The sequence below is a fragment of the Engystomops pustulosus genome, chromosome 2 (genome assembly GCF_040894005.1).
Source record: "Engystomops pustulosus chromosome 2, aEngPut4.maternal, whole genome shotgun sequence".
NCBI classification, from domain to species: domain Eukaryota; kingdom Metazoa; phylum Chordata; class Amphibia; order Anura; family Leptodactylidae; genus Engystomops; species Engystomops pustulosus.
The window spans coordinates 105,618,043-105,638,235 of NC_092412.1; the positions used below are offsets into that span (position 1 = coordinate 105,618,043).

General features: G+C 41.0%; 1 protein-coding gene across 1 annotated transcript in view; it reads left to right on the forward strand.

The window, feature by feature from the left end:
• LOC140118241 (sodium/hydrogen exchanger 2-like) overlaps nucleotides 1-20,193 on the forward strand; it is a 64,019-nt gene that overhangs the window by 10,555 nt on the left and 33,271 nt on the right. The window contains exon 2 of the mRNA XM_072135883.1: nucleotides 1,102-1,565. Coding sequence (XP_071991984.1) covers nucleotides 1,102-1,565 — 464 coding nt within the window. The remainder of the gene's footprint in view (nucleotides 1-1,101; nucleotides 1,566-20,193) is intronic.

A 20,193-nucleotide genomic window follows, 5' to 3' on the forward strand; every position in this document is an offset into this window, starting at 1 on the left:
ATGAAGTACCTCATGCAACCTCCCCCAGTAAAAATACGCCCCTTGTAGCCCTCCCCCAGTAATGATCTGTACCATGCAGCCTCCCCCAGTAATAATGTGCCCCATGCAGCCTTCCCCCAGTAATGATATGCCCCTATGCAGCCCTCTGCCAGTAATGATATGCCCCATGCAGCCCTCACCCAGTAATGATATGCCCCTTGCAGCCTCCCCAGGAATACTATGCCCTATGAAGCCCTCTCCATGCAGCTTTTCCCCAGTAATGACATGCCCCATCCAGTAGCTCTTCCCCCAGTAATAATATGCACTCATCTTGTAATAAAATGTCCTACAGTAGGCCCCTTAAAAATAATAAAAGTAATACTTACCTCCGGTGCTCACCTGGTCACAAGTCTATTTTATATGTATGACTATGTCTGTATTTTCTGAAAATGGGTCCTGTACCGGAATCGAAAAACATTTTGGACATTCAATTATTTGGTAAGGCCATACCAACTTTTTTTGATCTGATCACTGGGTTTTGGCAGTAATTACTAACAATCAGCTCAGGTGTAATTTTTGGGGAAAGTTATCAGAACCTTCCGTTTTTACATTTAAGGTCAATCTAATTACACATGGCACTCATGAAATCAGTGAGCGACCATGTAATACATAGGCATTCCCCCATGATTGAGACCCGCTCTTTTCAGAGGCAAACCCTCAATCCACTATATTCATTAAAAGATCTAGCTTGCAGCATATCAAAGTATCTTCAGACTTTACCAGACTGACATTCAATATTTAAAGGGCACCTGTCAAAGACAAAGTGCATAGTGCACGGTACTTTGGACTAAATATTCTGCCTTTGAGCAGATTCCTTATTGGAAGTCATAACTATATTCTGCCTTTGAGCTGATGTAAAACATTGGGTAATTTATCAGAATGCCTTGGTAACTTCCTCATTGGAAGTCATAACTATATTCTGAAGTACATACATGTTTCTCCAAAAACTTTAAATTACATGTAGTTCTGATGATACCCTTCTGCATACTGATGGAAATATGGTGTGATCCTGCTTTATGACACAACATCTTATAACTGCTTACTTTTCCCTTTTCTGTACAGGTTTCCATCTGTACCACAAACTGCATACCATAGTACCAGAGAGCTGCCTACTCATCCTGATTGGACTTCTCCTTGGCGGGATTATATTTGCTGTTAATGAAAAATCTCCTCCTGCAATGAAAACTGATGTCTTCTTCCTGTACCTTCTACCTCCAATTGTGCTGGATGCAGGTTACTTTCTCCCCACACGTCCATTCTTTGACAATGTGGGCACAATATTTTTATATGCTGTGGTGGGCACTCTTTGGAACGCGTTTGGGATTGGCCTATCTTTGTTTGGGATTTGTCAGATTGAAGCTTTTGGGCTACTAAACATCAATTTGTTACAATGCCTGCTTTTTGGCAGCCTGATTTCAGCTGTAGACCCTGTGGCTGTTCTAGCAGTTTTTGAAAACATTCAAGTCAATGAACAACTATACGTTTTAGTATTTGGAGAATCCTTGCTGAATGATGCTGTGACAGTGGTGAGTATGTGAGCTCAGCATTTACATTATTATTTATAATGATGTTAATTAATTATCATATATGTATAGAGCACAATTAATTCCATGGTGCTGTACATTCAGTAAGGGGTTCACAAAGATGAGATCAAATGAACATACAAAATACACCAAATTACATTCAACTGGAAAAAATGCCCATGAGGTCTCACTATCATATATTATTTCTGTTCATATACAGTAAGTAGCAGGGGCATTGTTAGGGTAGCAGGAGCTCAAATTCTTATGTACCGGATTCTCAGTAGCGTCCGGTCCTGTATCTGCCACCATTATATGTCACTGCTGCTGCCACTGCATATGATGTCCCACATTTATTAAAGCCCCTTCCAGAGTCAGACAGCGTCACATTTATAGATCAGATCAGAATTGAATTGCACGCCCTATGTTAAAGGTGCACCAAAAAAAAGTTGGTCTACTCTGTCGGGACAGTGCAAGGAGTGCCAGATTCATGAAGAATGTGCGCCATAATTCATGAATCTGCTTCAATCTACACTATCTTCAGGCAAACTGCACTGTTTTTGATAAATGTGGACCAATGTGCCCTCGGATTGTAGTTGTGCTTGTTTCTTATTTTCTCTATTAGGTAAATAATACCATGTCTCATCTCCCAGCCACACATTGTCCCCGTGGAGTTAACCACACAGACAGTAGAGCACATTTATAAAGGGCCGTGTGCCAGCTTTCGGTTGGACTTTGCACGCTCTCTCTAGTGTAAACTGCTTGCACATAAAGTGTCTTTCAAACGTGACCATTTTGTGTTGCGACACATATTTCTGCACTGAAGGGGGTGTTCCGGTGGTCAGTCAGACCGTTTCACATTTAACATCAAAAGTCTGATAGAAGTGTGCTGCACACCCCATGTTAAAGGTGCAACAAAAAAAGAGGTGCACTATGTTGAAGCAGTGCAGGGGGCGCCAGATACATGAAGAACATGTGGCAGAAATCTGGCGCCCCCTTGTACACTACACAGGTAACTGCACATAGTACAGACTGTACTGTTCTTAATAAAATGCTACAGTATGCTCTTCACTTTTACATTGTACCATACATCCTGGTCCCCTAGTAGTGTTATCCTGCAGCTTTCCCCAACACCGCCCCACCAAATACTGCAATGCTGCTACACAGAGAGGGCCTCCTGAAAATAATGTTCCCTAGCATAACATGCTGTAACATCCCCCCCATTCTATTCCCCACACTGCAAAATGCCCTTTATCATTCTTTCCCTATATAATGCCCTTTGTGGTCCTACACAGTATTCTGTCCTGATTTTGACCCCAAGACTTCGTAATGGCCCCCAAGTAGGGAGTACGGAGTGTCCAACGATAATGCACTCTGGTGCAATTTACAAAGATTGTGCGCCCAATATCCTGCATGTGTCGCTTCCCCACTCAGGTCGGACAGAATTCACCTTCTTCTTCCCGGTGTATGTAAGTGCATTGTCTAGCGACACAATTTGAATCTTAAATCCCGCACTCAGTCCGAATGATCCGACAGCCCATCCCCCGATTTCTGTTGCATGAAAGCCGGCGCAGCTACGCCACAATCCGATCGCATGCGACACAATCCCCAGTTAATTACCTGTCACATCTACACAAATCCCGAAAACTTTGAAAATCCGACGAAAGTGCAATCCGTGGACCATTAATAAATAAGCCCCATTATATTACTTTCACAGAAGAGGACAGCCAATTCTTTTCAGAATCTGTTATTAGAAATTTTGAATGCAATTTTACTTGTTTACCTATAATTTAATGGTAGTCACTAAGTAATATAAACATTTTCCTCACTCATCTTTCCTTCATTTCTACTTGACTTTGCTTGGTTCTCCACAGAGACCCATGAGACTGTGTCCAAGGCTTAAAGGGAATTTATCATGCGTCTTGACAGCCCCCCCCCCCCCAAACTATCATCACTACATTGCAGGCATTCGAAAACCGATCCCATTGTGGTCAGTTTTAGCATCATGCAAGCTTGTATACTTTACATTTTTTTATATATGCAGCGGGTGCTGGTTTATTCATCTCTCTTATTAGATTCCAGAAACATCTTAATTTATTTAATTGCTGAACCCACGCCCCGCAGCACATGTACCTTGGCCACCACCACCTCCTCCTCGCTCTTGCTGGCATTCAAAAATGAAACGGTCAGAGTAATCAATTTAGAGATTGTGCCCTTTGGGCAAGGGGTGACAGTTGGGGAACTGGGACAGTCAAAAAACTGTGGTTTCACATAACATTAATGTATGTATTAGCCCAAAGTAAGATTGACATACACACCACTACCACTGCTTCCTAGAACACCTTGTGTATATTACACATTCCTTTTACTCTACATGACAGATATATTTAGTCAACACCACAAGAAAGTACTGAGATGAACTTTATCAACTGCTGTCCTTTTTGACCCTTACAAACTATTTAAACCAAGGATTTGATAGCTGTCCACGTAGTCAAGATGGGTCATTGCATTACAAATCAAAGCACCATTGAGAAACTTTAAATCTGAGTTTAACCTATAAAATAAAAATATTTTTGGTTGTTCCAAGTTTTGAAGCTAACAAGCTAAATGGTGACGGACAAACTTTTGGGACTCCCACCCATCGTGAGCACAGACCCCAAGGAATCCAGAGAATGGAGGTCCTGTTTTCACTAATGGTTGTGGTGTTGGTGTTGGAAAATTGCAGAGCATGTGCATACATCCTGCCACTCCATTCAATACTTTCAGAGTGCAGGTACTGCAGGTCGGCGCTGGGCAATACCTGCACTCCCATTCATTGTCTATGTGCATGCCAGCTGGGCGAATTGTTCAGCAATTTTCAATACTCCACCCATTAAAGAGAACAGGCCCTCCATTCTCCAGGTTGCTGGAGTCTTATTCTTGTGACTGGTGCAACTCTCTTCATCCATAAACTTGTTATCCCCCCCCCCCTCCTGTGTAAGCCCAAAAACAAAAGTTTTTTTCAAGTGATCCTAAAGACCAACATAGGCCGCAGTCTGCAGGTATCACACAGGCTCAGGTTGAATGTTAGTGTACGGTTTTTGCTGTTGTCGTGTTTTACACTAGAGGAAGCAGTTTGTTTGACTTTGCTGTTAAGTGAAATGAAATGAATGAAACTAGAAAATCTAGCTTAGCTGCCGTCTGATCCAGCAGGTTCTACCAAGTCACTAACAGTCACTTAAGGTTAAAGCTTTATTATGTTTGGATGTTCATTTTGTAGATTACTTTGACTTGCATTGCTTTACTGGCAATTTTGTTTAACACCATGGATATTTGTAGCTTTAATTTACAGAATAGATGATAGACTAGACAAGATATGGTGCTGACTGTACATCCACAGCCATGCCATGGTATGTTCTTGCCAGTGAAAATGAATGAAATGTAAATCTGCACAAATTTTATATGTACACTGTGGAAAAAAAAAGACTGTGACATGCAGTGTGCTCACTTGACAACAACAGCAAAAAGGCTGTCTGAGCCAGAAATAGGACACGAGGTTTTGTTGAGTTTTGTTGAGTAGACAGACACAAATCTATAAATGCACTCAAAAATTTTAAAAATAACTTTATTATTTCTGCCTGTTACGCAATTTCCAAGATATTCCTAGATAATTATATATGCTAATGAGGCAGTTAGTGCACACATTGTAATCTGGAAATATCAGGCATAATGGACAGAAATAGGAAATGTTTATACAGTGCTTTCTCTACAACATGCTGCCAGCAGATTACAACATTTGGAGAGGTGGTAGATTCCCTATATTAGACGCTTATTAAACAACCTATATTAGGAGTTATAGTCAAACAGTACTGGCTATTATTTAGTCAGGCCTGCAAAGATACCTCCTGATGAATCCAGACTTATATAGAAGAGCATAAGCCCTAGAGAGTTTCATAGAAGTAGGTGGAAAAAGCTTTTTCACGTACAACCTTCCATATGACCTCTTCAAAGAAGAATCAGCTTAATCATTCATGCTCCAATAATAAATTCAGCGTTAAAAAAAATAGGATATCTGCATGGTGATTGGTTGGTTTGGGCATTTAGTTCAGATTCTGTTATCAAAATTACAGTGGGTACAGAAATTATTCGGACTCCCTATAACTTTTTTAATCTTTATTTCATTGGTAAGATCAAAACATTTCTCTTTTTGCTCATTAATGTACACTCTACACCCAATCTTGACAGAAAAAAACTGAAATGTAGATATTTTTGCTAATTTATTAAACAAGAAAAACTAAAATATCACAAAGTCAGAAGTATTCAGACCCTTCGCTGTGACACTCATATTTAACTTACACACTATTCGTTTCCTTCTGATCCTCCATGAGATGGTTCTGCTCCTTCTTTGGAGTCCTGCTGTGTTTAATTAAACTGACTGGACTTGATTAGGAAAGGCAAACACCTCCCTATATAAGATCTCACAGCTCACAGTGCATGTCAGAGCACATGAGAATTATAATAACAACAACCATTTACACAACAATGCATAGCTCAGTGATTATTTGCATTAGCCATGCACACACTCTGATAGAAAACACACAGGGTGTAGAGCCATATAAGTCTGTCTGTGTTAGGATATTCTCCAAATATGAGGTTTCAGGCTTAGTCACAAGGATTTAACATTAAATGTGTAAAAGGAAATGGGCTATGGATCAGAGATTAACAAGGAAGCCTCACTGCAGGGACCAGGAAGGATTAAGGTTTATAGAGCCTCTACTGGTCCTGGATTGCTTCATATTGCATTGTTCAGATGGAATACAAGACAATGTCAAGATAAAAATAGTCTTCCAAACGTACAAAATTATTATTTAAGCTGTGAGTGTAAGAAGTCTCAAGCCCACTTCATTTTTGTTAATATCTGTATTGACTTTAATATATCTTTAAACAAAATCCTAAATTTCCTGCAATACAATACAAGTAGATTCTTAAAAAAAACCTAAATCGCTTGTCCACACTATAAAATAAAACATGGCTACTTTCTTCCAAAGTTCACAGTATGCATGTATAAAACCAGCTGCATACATGGGATAATTTAAAGGGTTGTACCAATTTTGATTTTAACAATCAAACTTGGTACAACCCCTTTAAAGAGAACAGAGCTGAGCTGCAATACCACAAAAAACTAGGATAGACGTGGCACTGTTTTTGGATAAAAGCAGAAGTGGCCATACACAATTCTCTTCATCACAGCTGTAATTTTTATAGGGGTGGGTATGATAATTAGCAGTTGGCAGTAGATTTGTCCAAACATCCATAGAGGGACTAGTTTATCAAAAGATCCTGCTGTGGGCACCAACTGGCACATACGGTACATAAACACATAGGACCCACATTTGCCAACCAGAGAACTAAATAACGCCTGCTTTGGCAATATATGTCAGGATTTGCATTCTGGACCACTTTTATGCAGTTGTATCTGGTTATATCTGTTTTTTTCGCTTTTATGCAAATAGTAAGTTGTTGCATTGCGAAGGGGGCCAATCAAATTATTTATTGAAGATGCAAAGTTTTAACAGTGGTCATATCAAGATACAATGGGACCCATTTACTTACCCGTCCCGTTGACGCCGCCGATCCGGAATGTCCAACGAGGATTCAGAGCTGCCGCGATTCACTAAGATCATGCGTCCAATTTCCTGCATGTGTCGCTTCCCCGCTCAGGTCCGCCAGAGTTCACCACCTTTTTCCGGTGCATGTAAGTGCATGGCTTGCCACACAATTTTGTTAAATCCCGCGCTTAGTCCGAATCAGTCGGGTTGTCCGACGGCCATGGCCCCCGATTTGGGTCGCATGAAAGTCGGCTCGATTGCGCCAAAATCCGATCACATGTGCAAAAAACCCCAGTTAAATGCGTCGCATAACGGAAAAAGTTAGAAAAACCAACGAAAATGCGTCCGCGGACCCTTAGTAAATATGCCCCAATATGTCCCCTTATATCAAGTTGTAGAAATTTGCATTATTCATTAACAACCAAGTGATATTTCCAGTAAACTCTCCTATACAGTCTCTTGAGTATAGCAGCCGGCACTGAATAGTGACACTGGTGCCAAGCTTCTTCTGTACGCCTTCCTATCTTTTCTCAGGCAGAGAATGTTAATGGCATTGAGATTCAATTAGCTGATATTTTATAACCTGTATATAATTGATCTTCATCAGACTACTTTACACTCGTGTAATGTATCCTTCAGAGAAGCAATGGCAGATATCTGTAGATCTCTCTGGATGGATAATAAAATATTAGAAACACAGTAGATATTTGCCATCATTACACAGTGACCTATAGTAGTGCTTTAGCAATCCTGGCTCCAATATGTTGCTAGACAAATATGGTATGATGGAGGATAGGCTGGAAACAAAGTAATGGAAATGCTTAGCCTTAAAAGTCAAAGTACAACTGGATGCTGTGCTAGTAGATACATACTACAAGTAGAATTGTGTCTTTCTATGGTACTGGCGAAGAGTAGGGATGAAAGGATCTACTATGGTTCAGTTTCGGCACGGACACTCATTCCCACAGGTAACACTCACAATCAGTGGTGCGCAACATCATTTGCCTGACGATCGTCGCTCACCAATGATGTCACAGGGAAATAACATGATGAGTTCAGTTTAGCTAAGTTGGGTCTGGGATGGTTGGTCCCACTGACCAACTGTCCAAGCATCATGTAGCAAACTTAGCCATGTGTAAAGGCCCTCAGATACCATCTACGCTCTGCATCCATGTTGGCGAGTCAGTTCCAAAAATTGAAGAATCCAATCAGGTTTTAGTCAGACTTTGTAACCAACAGCCATAATACCCCACTATTAAGGGGGACTTACACATTGTTACAGCAGAAAAAGAACAACTAATGCAATCTTAATTTTTTCTAAAAAATGTTTCTATTTTTGTGTATTGCCATCTCAGCTACACTGGGTGAACTCATATATTTGGCCAGACTATTGCTGTAATGCAAAGTCTGCACCACTTGTACCTTGACTTTCAATAGAAAATGAGATTCCTTTAATGTGCTGTAATAAAGGAGAAATCAATGTCCCTGTGTTACCATGGATAGATATAGAAAACCAAAAAAGCCCACATATGCAGTCTCATAGCGCCCTCAAAATATAAGAACTAACAAAACCAAAACAAAGAGCTTTAAGAATAATAAATGTACTTTATTAATATACCAAAAATAATACAAGTAAGCAACTTCCAGTAGATATATCTAGAAGTATAAACTTAAGGGGAACCACGCTGTCCCAGATGGATTAGGGGACCACCACATAGTACCTATGACCCTCCTCCTCCATGTGCCCCAAAATCTGCCAAAAAACAATATATTTATTCAAATAAATACTTGGTCAAAAAATAAGACCAGTAAAGGGAAGATAGACCCAAATGCACCTAGGTAACTGCAAAAAAGCCGGAGGTACCAATAGTGCAAGTCACACTTACCCAAAGGCATACCGTGGATAGATAGTCAAAGTATTATACAGGAGACACTCTCCATGCCATAGACCAGATTGATCACAGGACCTCGCGGCTGTGATACTGTACTTTGACAATCTATCCTTGATCCATCAACCCTAGTGCAAAATTTTACCCAGAACATCTTACTTTGTAACCCGCACCCTCTTCACCACCTCAAGTTATGCCACTGGCCTTCCTCTTTCAGTCTTATCATGCCGTTTACACAAGGGCCGGTCAAATTTACTATAGCCTGACCCACAATCCCAGCACAGGTTATAGCGAAATTCACACCATGCACAATGTGCTAGTTTTAATAAATATCCCTGAGATCTTACAGATGTGGATTATCTATATATAACTAAATTAATGAATGTACCTTTAAGCTGGACTGAAACTACTAAAATAAATCTTATTGCATCACAATAGTGACAGACTATTACTACAAGGGCACAGTTACATTTCCTGGACATGCCATAGGCACACCACTGTGTAACTTATTTCTTACTATGCCAGTTACATATAAGCTAGTATATATAAATGGTATAACAAAAAGACAGAAAAAATGAAAATGGTAGGGAACTGTATCAAAGTTTTATAATGATTCATAACCTTTAATTAACCCTTGACCAGTTTGTCATCAGACACTTTCTAAACACACAAGTTGCTGTTGATGCAGGTGGACAATAGTATCCTCTGTATATTCCCTATACAGTTGCTACACACATGCTGTTTCCATGATGCTTGCCAGAGCTCCCTATAACCAGTCTTACCTGCTCAAGACTGAAACTCTGTGGGACTTGAAGAAGTTTCATTTGGCTTTAACCAGTGTGTTCTCTTTTGGAAACAGTTTTCTTCCACTTTTAGATAAATAATAAAGCTCAGTAGTGCTTACACTTGAAGGGAATAGGTCACAGCTATGGTGAAGCCACAAATAGCAGCTCAGAAACTGTATGAAACTGTATCTGTCAGGCTTCTAGGTCTGTCATCATATAAGTCCTGTTACAAAAGACCAAATCACAGTTTTTGTTATTTCATGGCCCAAAAATTGAAAGTGTTCAAGGGATCAAGGCATTATACCTTATCAAAACAGAAAAGCATGTTCTGCTAAACATGGACAATTCAACGGAAATAGAAAGAAACTTTGTTTTTTAAAAATAATAAAACTTTGTTATTGTGGTATCACTGTGATCATACAGACCCAAAGGTTAGCTGTAAAAATATTGGCCCAGATTTATCAGTGAGGCATGCTGCATGTATTATTGAAGAATGTCACAGTCTTCAATAATCTGGCGCTCCCTGCATGCGCCAATCGCGCATAAGTGCACAGGGGTTTTTTTTTTGGTGCACTCGGTTTAATAGGTGCGCGCCACAATAATGTCAGACTTTCGACATAAATTTGTCACCCGTTGCGAATCTGCACTGGAGCGCCCTTTCAGGTGCTAAGTTTTGTGTTGTGGCGGACATAGTGCAGCCGCAACACAAAACTGGCACAGACACATCATAAATATATGCGCAGGCAGTTTTTTTTTAACATTCGTTATTAAAGCAACAAGCATAAAGTACATAGTAAGAACATATAAGGATGAGGGGATGGAGAAAAAGAACAATGGATAGGGAAAATTGCAGTTACGACATAGAATGGCAATACCTACAGTAATGCGAGAACAGTCCCACACAGTGGACCAATATGGCTGTCATAGTACAAGAAGACACATCAATTGAAGTATCTGACAAAGTATAAGAAACACACCAAAAAAACAGTGAAGGGCATGTGTTCAGGAGACTATTTTGTATTCGGGAGAGCATTGATAGTCAACCAAGGGGTCCAGAATATGAAGTAAGTAATCACCAGTGGAGAGAAGTTCCGCAGTAAGTTTCTCCATTCTCCTAATATGTTCTATTTCCGTTAACCAATCTGAAATAGATGGAGGAATGATAGATTTCCACAGTCTCTAGATGACCGTTCTAGCTGCCACAAGAAGGTGGCCGATCAGAGAGTGTGAGGGGCACTTGATTAGAACTGAAAACAGGAATAGTAAAGCTAAGGCTGGCGAATTCTCAACATGAACTCCCAAGAGCTTGTTGATAACCTCAAAAACTTTGTCCCAGAACTCTTGAACTGGTCCTACCAGTCGTGGCACATGGTACCCCTAGCTTCAGAACAGTGCAAGCACTGATCCGGCACCAAGGGAAACCGGGAGTGAAGCCTAGTTGGGACTCTATACTAGGGGGATAACACTTTATAATTAGTTTCTTGGGCTTTCACTTTATAATTAGGTTCTTGGGCTTTACATGGAGAATCTATGGCAGAGTTCAAACACTCTCAGCCATGTAGCTTGTTTGCGCTCCCAACTCTGGACAAACAGGGGTAGTCAGGTGGACCTATTGGAGGACATTTATTAATCTGTCCACGATTTATAAAGGGTTTTAGACTTTAGGGTTTTCTGGCTCTCCTACGACTAGCTCGACAAAAGGGGTGCAGTCTAAGAAAAGGGAGCTTGGGCTCACCAAAAAGGTCTGTGCACCAGAAATACTGCTGACACCTTTCTGGTGTAAGGTAAGCCAACTAATAGTAGGTGCAGAATACGACTAGACAGTCTTATACTGCAGCAGACACTTGAATCTGGTGCAGGATAAGACTGTCTAGTCTAACTCTGCACTGTCTAACCTTAGGACCCTTTTTATAAATCTGCCCCATTGTCCATCAGGATACTGTAAATTCAAGAGAGGTTGCCAATGACAGCAGTTTCTGAAACACATAGGTTATCAAATGGTATTAGTTCCCTATGAACTTGCAAACTTGTAAACCTCCAATAACGCTAGCAGACATTGCCGTGTTGTACAATAACGCTTATAGCGCTCTACTGCGCTATAAGCGGTCAGGCGTGTCCATGTGGTGGCATGAAGCCTGGCAGTCACCGCTGGCCTATGGAGTGGGAGGGGCGGTCCGGTGGAGAAGCAGCGCCTCGGACCAGCCCCCTCATGAATACGCTCGACTGCTTACAGTGAGGTCTGGCGTTTCTATTGTACATGGTGGCAGTGCCTCCAAGCATTATCGGAGGTAACACTGCTGCATCTGTTGTAGTAATAGGGGCTGCTTACTTTAGTAAGCAGCACTTAGTGCCGTTTTTACAGGTGACATGTCCTCTTTAATGATGCAATTAGGATGTATATTTTGTCCTTCAAAAAATCCAGGCCCATACAACCCGGTGAATGTAAAATATAAAAAAATGAATTTGGAAAGAGAAAGTTAAAACCAAAAAAGCAAAATAATAGAAATGGATCATATGTTGCAATTCACATCAAATATACTGTACATGTGGCCGTACATAAACCAGTCAATTGTTACAAAAGTCTATAGAGAAATATGTACGGTAATGGTCAGTGGCTTTTATTTTTATTTTACAAAAAAACACAAAACACTGCACAAAAATGCATGTTGAAGGCCTATGAAGTTCACTTTTGAAGTCACCTCTTATTATTTCTTTTCTAATAAAGTCCCATTTATTTGTTTACTTGTCTACGGAGTTAGACCTGCTGCCTTGTGAGAGTGACTAGGTATGCAGAGTAAGGAAGAGCACATGCTGAGACCTTATACAATGGACTTCTTGTTCTATATCTTTAAAACATTTTATAGTGTAGTACAAGTATAAGTTCTGGCTTGTTTAGTGCTCACTGTGTTATTTTGTCTTTCTGTAATTTCACATTTTTATGGAAAAACAGTTAAAATGGGTAAAATTCATTTAACTCCTGCAAGACCACGCTTTTGTAGTAAATTACTAGTTCATTGGTAAGATCGGATGCTGTGTGTATGTGCAAGTTACCTCTAGCTCACCAGGATGGCTCTTCAGGGAGAGAATTCCATTACTGCAGGGACAGAATAGTTATAAATTACTGTCTGCTAAACCAGTTAGAAAAAGATAATTGTCAAATTTGCATAATTGAACCACCATTTTTTATTACCCAGGGATATTAGATATAGAGATTGGCATTTCAATTCAATGTGCTGGCTATGATGTTTATTTCCAGCACTTTATTAACTCACTTCATTGCTATGCTCCTTACCAGTGTAAATTAATCACATAGCGCCAATGAAGATGGGTATCAACTAGTTACTCTGAGTCTCCAATGTGATGAGTAAGTGCTAATGCATAAACATATTAGAAGTATTTCCCATTAGGAACAACTTTCGAGCTATGAGTCAGGAGATACACTTTCTGATAGGAGCTAAGTCAATAAATATACCTAAAATGCTGGACACAACAATTTTCAACCTAGTAATAAATCACTATACTTTCATATCTGAAATTAAGTCCTTGTAGAGTAGTGTAATTGGCTGCCTTTGTATGTGAGTGCTGACATCACAGAATATATAGAGAGTGCAGATAATTCTGCCCAGCCTGACACTAAAAGAACATGGAACTGGAAGAGATGGTAACCACTCGCCTATCAGTACCTGTCATTATTTCACACAATACAACGGAGAGCGATGTAAAAGATTAGATGAATGTCACCAAACTAAACAATTTCAGTAGGACCGCCCAAACATATTGGGGCACATTTACTAAGGGTCCGAATTGCGTTTTTCCGCCGGGCTTCCCGATTTTTTCCAATTTGCGCCGAATTGCCCCAGGATTTTGTGTCGCAAAAACAGCACTCACATACCCCGAGACGGAAGAGGTGAATTCCGACGGACTTCAGCGCAGTAGCGACACCTAGTGGACATTGGGCGCACGGATCGTAACTGGACCAGGTAAGTAAATGTGACCCACTATGTGTATAAGATCTTTTTCTCTTTCTCCCTGTACTCTTTTGGAGTATAGAAAGATCTAGCAGTTGCATTATGCCAAATGTGCATATGTATTTATGGTGTTTATGTGGTTGAAGGAATAACTTATTTGAATGGACATCCTAACCTCCATCCTTAGATGACTGGATAAATACTGAATACTGAATATATAAAACATTGAGAATAAAGATAAGTTTCAATTGCTAGTTGGAAGAACCTAAGGGAAAGGATAGTAACTACAGGAACTAGGTTGTGGAAGCCTATAGGAAATCTCACCTTTTGTTCCCACTGATAATCTATCTCTGACAGGGCATTTTAGTTCCCTCATAATCCATAAAATCAAGTAGAATGAAATACAGATTGGCTCCTCATTATAACTATGTGTAAAACTGGAATAGAGAAAATTGTCTTTCCTTCAGTTGGGATCCTCTATGTGGCCCGCAGGAGCTTATAGTAGGTATCCTCCTATAGTAGGTATCCGCCTTTAGTAGCTGACTGCAGACATACTTGAAGGGGTATTCTGGGAATATGAACATCTGCTACAAAAACCGATACTGCTATAAATAAGTGATTACAACAAAACTCCACAGGGGGGGGGGGGCGGCGTGGGGGCCTTGGGAGGGAGTTATCACTGCGTTTTTTACTATGTTTGGCGTTGTTTTGGCGCAGTTGTGGTACAAATGCTGTTTTACGACTTTCCATTGCGCCAAATGCACATAGGACAGTGCAAAGTCAAATAGTTTAAAATAAACCCTGCTTGTGCCAAATTCATTATTTCCTCAGAGTAGTTGTCACAGTACTGTCACATTTTGTTTTTTTGCAAAATGACTCCAGTCACCCCCTGGCAGAGAAATTTGAATATTAATATGCTTATTCTTGAAATACCCCTTAAAGTCATCTGATTTTCCCTGAACCCCCATACCCCCTGCCTCTCTCTCACACAGCCTGTACTCAGTATCCCCTTCTCACGTGGCCAGTACTTTTCTCCTCACACAAGCTGCACAAGTGGTTTGGTAGGGTTGGCTCCCTTGAAGGTCACCTATCCCTTGTTTATGCCCTAAATGCTGTGTTCACTCAAATGAAGTGTAAACTCATCTTATATATTAGCTTTAGAAAAGCCCTCATTATAGCTGAGATCAAATAACCACTCTGAAGAACAGTAAACCAATCCACAGCAAGGGATTTCTTATAGTAGTATAATAAATCACCACATATGTAAGTTACTCATTACTATATAGTGCTCTTAAGACATACTTAACATTCCTTTTTTGTAAAAATACCTAAGGCTCTTTCTCCTTTTTGCTTGTCAAAGGCTCTATTTACTACATTTTGGAGACAAAGATTAGAACAATATCACACACCAATCATGTCCCTGAAATTTTCAACATGATTTTCTTTAAAATGTAGATAAACCTTTGAAGCAAATTTCTTTTTCTATTTCAGAAATTAAATAGTACTCATTGAGGTTTAAATGAGCCTACAAAAACTGAGCCTACAAAAACTGAGCCTACAAAAATATTTCCATAACCAGCATGCCTTGACTGGTACACGTAGAGATGGGGAGATTCTATGTAGTGTCGGACAACTAGGCTTTTTTCCACTCACCCAGCCTCCCAAAGTAAGCAGCATAGACATTGGTTTACATTTAAGGGTCAACAGTGAAGACACCCCTCTTCATAATGATGAAGCAAATCAGAGTTTGGAGATTTAGGCCCCTTCTCCACTGGCGTTTTTCACGCGCGAGTTCTGCGCGTGCATTTGACGCTCAGAACTCGCATTGCACTCTGTCCCATTGTATTCAATGGGTCTTTCTTCATTGGCGTGGTTTTGCACGCGCGTGCTTGCGTTCGTTTGCACGCGCGTCAAAATCGCAGCATGCTCTATTTTTGCGAGTCACGCGCAATTTTCACGCCCCATTCAAGTCTATGGAGATGCATCAAGAACGCATTGCACTCGCAATCATTGCAAGTGCAATGCGAGTGCAATGCGTTTTAAACGTAAGGGTTGCTAGGTGACCAGTATAACAGTATTTCCCCTGCTCGCGAACGATCATTTAATTAAAAAAACACAATGAAGAACAGTGAAGAATAGAATAAAAACAGTGAACACAGTGAAAACAGTGACCACAGGATCATTTAAGATAAAAACACAGTACAGAACACAGTGCAGAATAGATTACAGATGTTCGGCACATCTGCTTACTTGTCGGGAGATACGCGCGGAGCGCTGCGAACAAAATAGCATGTGAAGAACAATATATATGTGTGAAGAAGACATTGCAGATGTATGGAAACATCTGCAATGTGTTCTTTACACACATATATATTGTTCTTCACATGCTATTTTGTTCGGAGCGCTCCGCGCGTATCTCCCGACAAGTAAGCAGATGTGCCGAACATCTGTAATCTATTCTGCACTGTGTTCTGCACTGTGTTTTTATCTTAAATGATCCTGTGGTCACTGTTTTCACTGTGTTCACTGTTTTTATTCTATTCTTCAATGTTCTTCACATCTGCTAACTTGTCGGGAGATAATATACGCGCGCGGAACAGTGAAGAATAGATCGCAGATGTTTGCAACTTATCAGAAGACATTATTTTTCAATTAAATAAAACATTTTATTCCCGAACCTTGGTCCCTTTGAAAAAGTCCCATTGACTTAAAAAAACGCGCGTGAAAAACGCACCGAAAACGCAAAAAAACGCGAACAAAAATGAAACAAAAACGCAGCAAAAACGTCAGTTTTTCACGCATTGCACCCGCACGTGAAACGCAACGCTAGTGTGCAAGAGGCCTTAGGGTTTCAAGGGTGGTTTTAGGTCCATGTTTTGCCCCACCCCACCTTTGCTTGTTGGTTCGCTCAATGAGACCTTTTCTTCTAGAGTAAAGGAAAATCCCCTGGATGATGACAAAAGAATGGGGTAGTGGATTTCTTCTGTTTTTTTAATTGAAGGAAAGCAGTTTATCTGTGTCTTTTTTATATTTGTTCTACTGTAGTGAGCAGTGTATCTATAAGCCTTTTGAGGTCCATACACACAGACAGATAAGAAGGCTAATGATTAACTCTTTCCATACCTAAAGAACACCTTTCCCTTGATGATTGATCTCTCTAAGAAGATAAGACACATAAGTCATTACACAATTTATCATGTACATTTTTCACTTATGTGCCAGTGGCTGATTTCCCGAGATTTCATACTTCTATTATTTTGTCCCAGAGGGTTTCCAATGTGAAAAATATGTCCCGAGACAAAACCATACCCACTATTTGGTTTAAACAGACAGAAAACGCCCTTCTCTCCCTACCCTGACATGGATTACATGACATGAACTTTCCACTGAATATATTGAATATTAACTGATTGTCCAACTGTGGCTTTCTCCTGATGCTGCTACAGTAAAACTTCAATGCTGATACAGATAATGACATTTGGTCCAAAATGATAACTTATCAGCAACTTATCTGTCAGCAAAGAGGACGCAGGAACATATTTCTTTAATAAGGTATGTTACAAATTTAGCATTACCCTCTGTACTATTGACTTTTTAAAATTTGGTCAAAAGTTTAGTTATGTTTCAAGGATATATAAGGGGAGAGTTATCATATGCTGGTGCTCTGTGCGCTGATGTATGATACATTCCCCTTGCCGCCATGGTGGTTACAACTCATCATGGATCTGCCGGCCATTCTGCGGTGGTGGACAAATTACACCAGGTCCGCCCAGGTGTAGTTTTGCATCAAAAGCTGCAAACATTCAGCGTTGAATGTTCAGAGGTTTCTAGAAAGTATGCATCCACAGGGGCAGGAACGCCCTGTGCTGGCCCACTCCACTAGCGGCTGCACCCCTTCATGACCCCTCAACATCCACATGGCGTGGAGGAGACGCAGTTGCATAATTAATTGCATTTCTTGCAGTACACAAGAATTTGCAATTATTTCAGTGCTTCTATGGCCGAAAACTGGAGTAGAAGCACAGATAAATCTCCCCCTTATTGTCAATGGGGATGTTTCTATTTCAAGAACATGTTTTCAGGGGCGATGTCTCTTCTCTGTTTTGATTAACAGATTCTACAACATTGTTTCCTACTAATTGCAATTCCTCCTAATGTATGTATATTGCTGTGTGTTACCAGATAGGACTAAATTTTACATATATTGGTACTGTCAAATCGTTGCTGACAATTTGACACTGTGTGGCCAATTTTCATGACCTTATGGAGAAAGAAATTAGGAAGTACGGTACACAACACAGTCTTAAACAAATAGATGCAGTGAATTCATATTCCATAGGCAAAAGATGAATCTAAAAAACATTCAATTCCTAGTTTTTGGAATATTGAACTTCATCTGGATACTTGGATTATTTTCTCATGGATGGTTTCCAATGATAAAACCATGGCTTGAGGTACAACCTTCCCACTATTTGGTAAAAAACACCCAGGAAGTGCATTTCTTTCCCTACCCTATGTCAGGGCTTGGGGTAGTGAACCCCCTGAACTACCGCGGGAGAGGGTACTAGCTTCACCAATGCCCGCCGAAAAGTGGGATGGTCTTGCTGCGGCATGGTCAATCCACGGGAGCGACTAGCCCGCGGTGGCAGTGAAGGTCGAGGTACAAGAACAGTGGGCAGTCTCAGAGTCAGGCACAAGTCGGTAGTCAGGGAAGGCAGCAGAGATGCATGGTCAGAGGACAAGTCCGTGGGCACAACTTCAGATCAAGGCAGAATGGGAATGGGAACATAAATGGGAACAGCGATCCGAAGCATGAATCACAGGGACACCCATGACAGTACCGCCCCTCTTCGGCCTCCCCCGCTTCTTTGTCTGAGGGAATCTTTTGAGGAGACTTTGATCCAGGATATTCTCTTCAGGCTCCCAGAATCTCTCCTCAGGCCCAAACCCCTTCCAGCCAACAAGGAAGAACCTCTTACCTTTCATGGTCTTCATGTTCAACACCTCCTTAACCTCATAATGTCAGTGGAGTTAGCCTCAGGAGCAGGAGGAGGAGATTGCTGAGAGAAGCAGTTCAAGATGATTGGCTTCAGGAGGAAGACATGGAAGGAGTTCGGGATGCACATACATGGAGGAAGGCGGACTTTGTAGGCCCCTGGATTAATGTGCTGAATCAACACAAAAGGACTGAGGAAGCGGGGACCCAGCTTGCAGCTAGGTACCTTGACATTTTTATCAGCAGGACGGAAGTGGATCAACAGGTTGAAGTGTGAGAAGAATAACGACCAACGGGCTTGCCTGGGATTCAGGCGCTGGGTTGTCTGGAGGTACGCAACAGTGCCGGATGTGTGTGTGTAGCAAGCTCTAGCTGCAATGCCAATACAATATCGGGCAGCTAGGGCAATCGCTAAATAAGTGTTGTATGTCTAAGTGTATCCTGGTATGCCTCTGATGCATCGATCGGTAGGGTCGATGCAGAAACACGTCAGGCAGGGACATAATTGAGACAGACCTACTATATACAACTACTGATAATAGGTATTACAGCAGTAGGCTAACCTGTGCTCCTGTGATTGTGCCTACTTATTTCTTGGTGCATGTTATCAGACTTCGGTTGGCACATATGTGTTTGGATTGCCATCTGAAGGTCTACCTTGAAAAGCCTGAATGAATACTTATGGCTATTTAGCAGACTTTTAATGATATTTTGAATAAAGATATTAAAAACTTTTAAACGTTCTAATCAGGCAGATAATTCTTGTCTGGAGGTACAAAAGGTTCTTGTGGTCTGTGTACACACAAATGGGATGGAGAGCTCCCGTAGATACCACCACTTCTCCAGAGCAAGTTTGATGGCTAACAGTTCTCTGTTACCAATAGAGTAATTTCTCTCTGCGGAGGAGAAAGTCCAAGAAAAGAAACCTCATGTGAAAGCTCGGCCCTTAGGCCCTTCCTGGGTGAGCACAGCTCCAGCTCCTGGAGGAGGCATCCACCTCAAGATGAAGGTTTTCAGTGTCAGGCCTAGAGAGAACAGGAGCCGAGGCAAAAGCGGACTTCAACCTTGAGAAGGCCGATTTAGCTGACGGGAATTGGCATGCTTGTGTGTGAGCGCCACGATGGGAGACACCAGAGTGGAGAAATGCGGGATAAACTGCCGGTAATAGTTCAAAAAACCCAGGAACCTTTGTATGGCTCTTAGACCCTCTGGACGTGGCCACTGAAGAACCGCAGACAGTTTTGCTGGATCGATCTGAAGCCCTTTATCAGAGATAATGTAGCTGAGGAATGGAAGGCTCCGTTGGTGAAACTGACATTGACGTACATGTGACTGATAGGTCCCGAGGTCTGAAGAACACACCAAGATGTCATCAGGGTAGACTATGACACACGTATACAGCAATCAC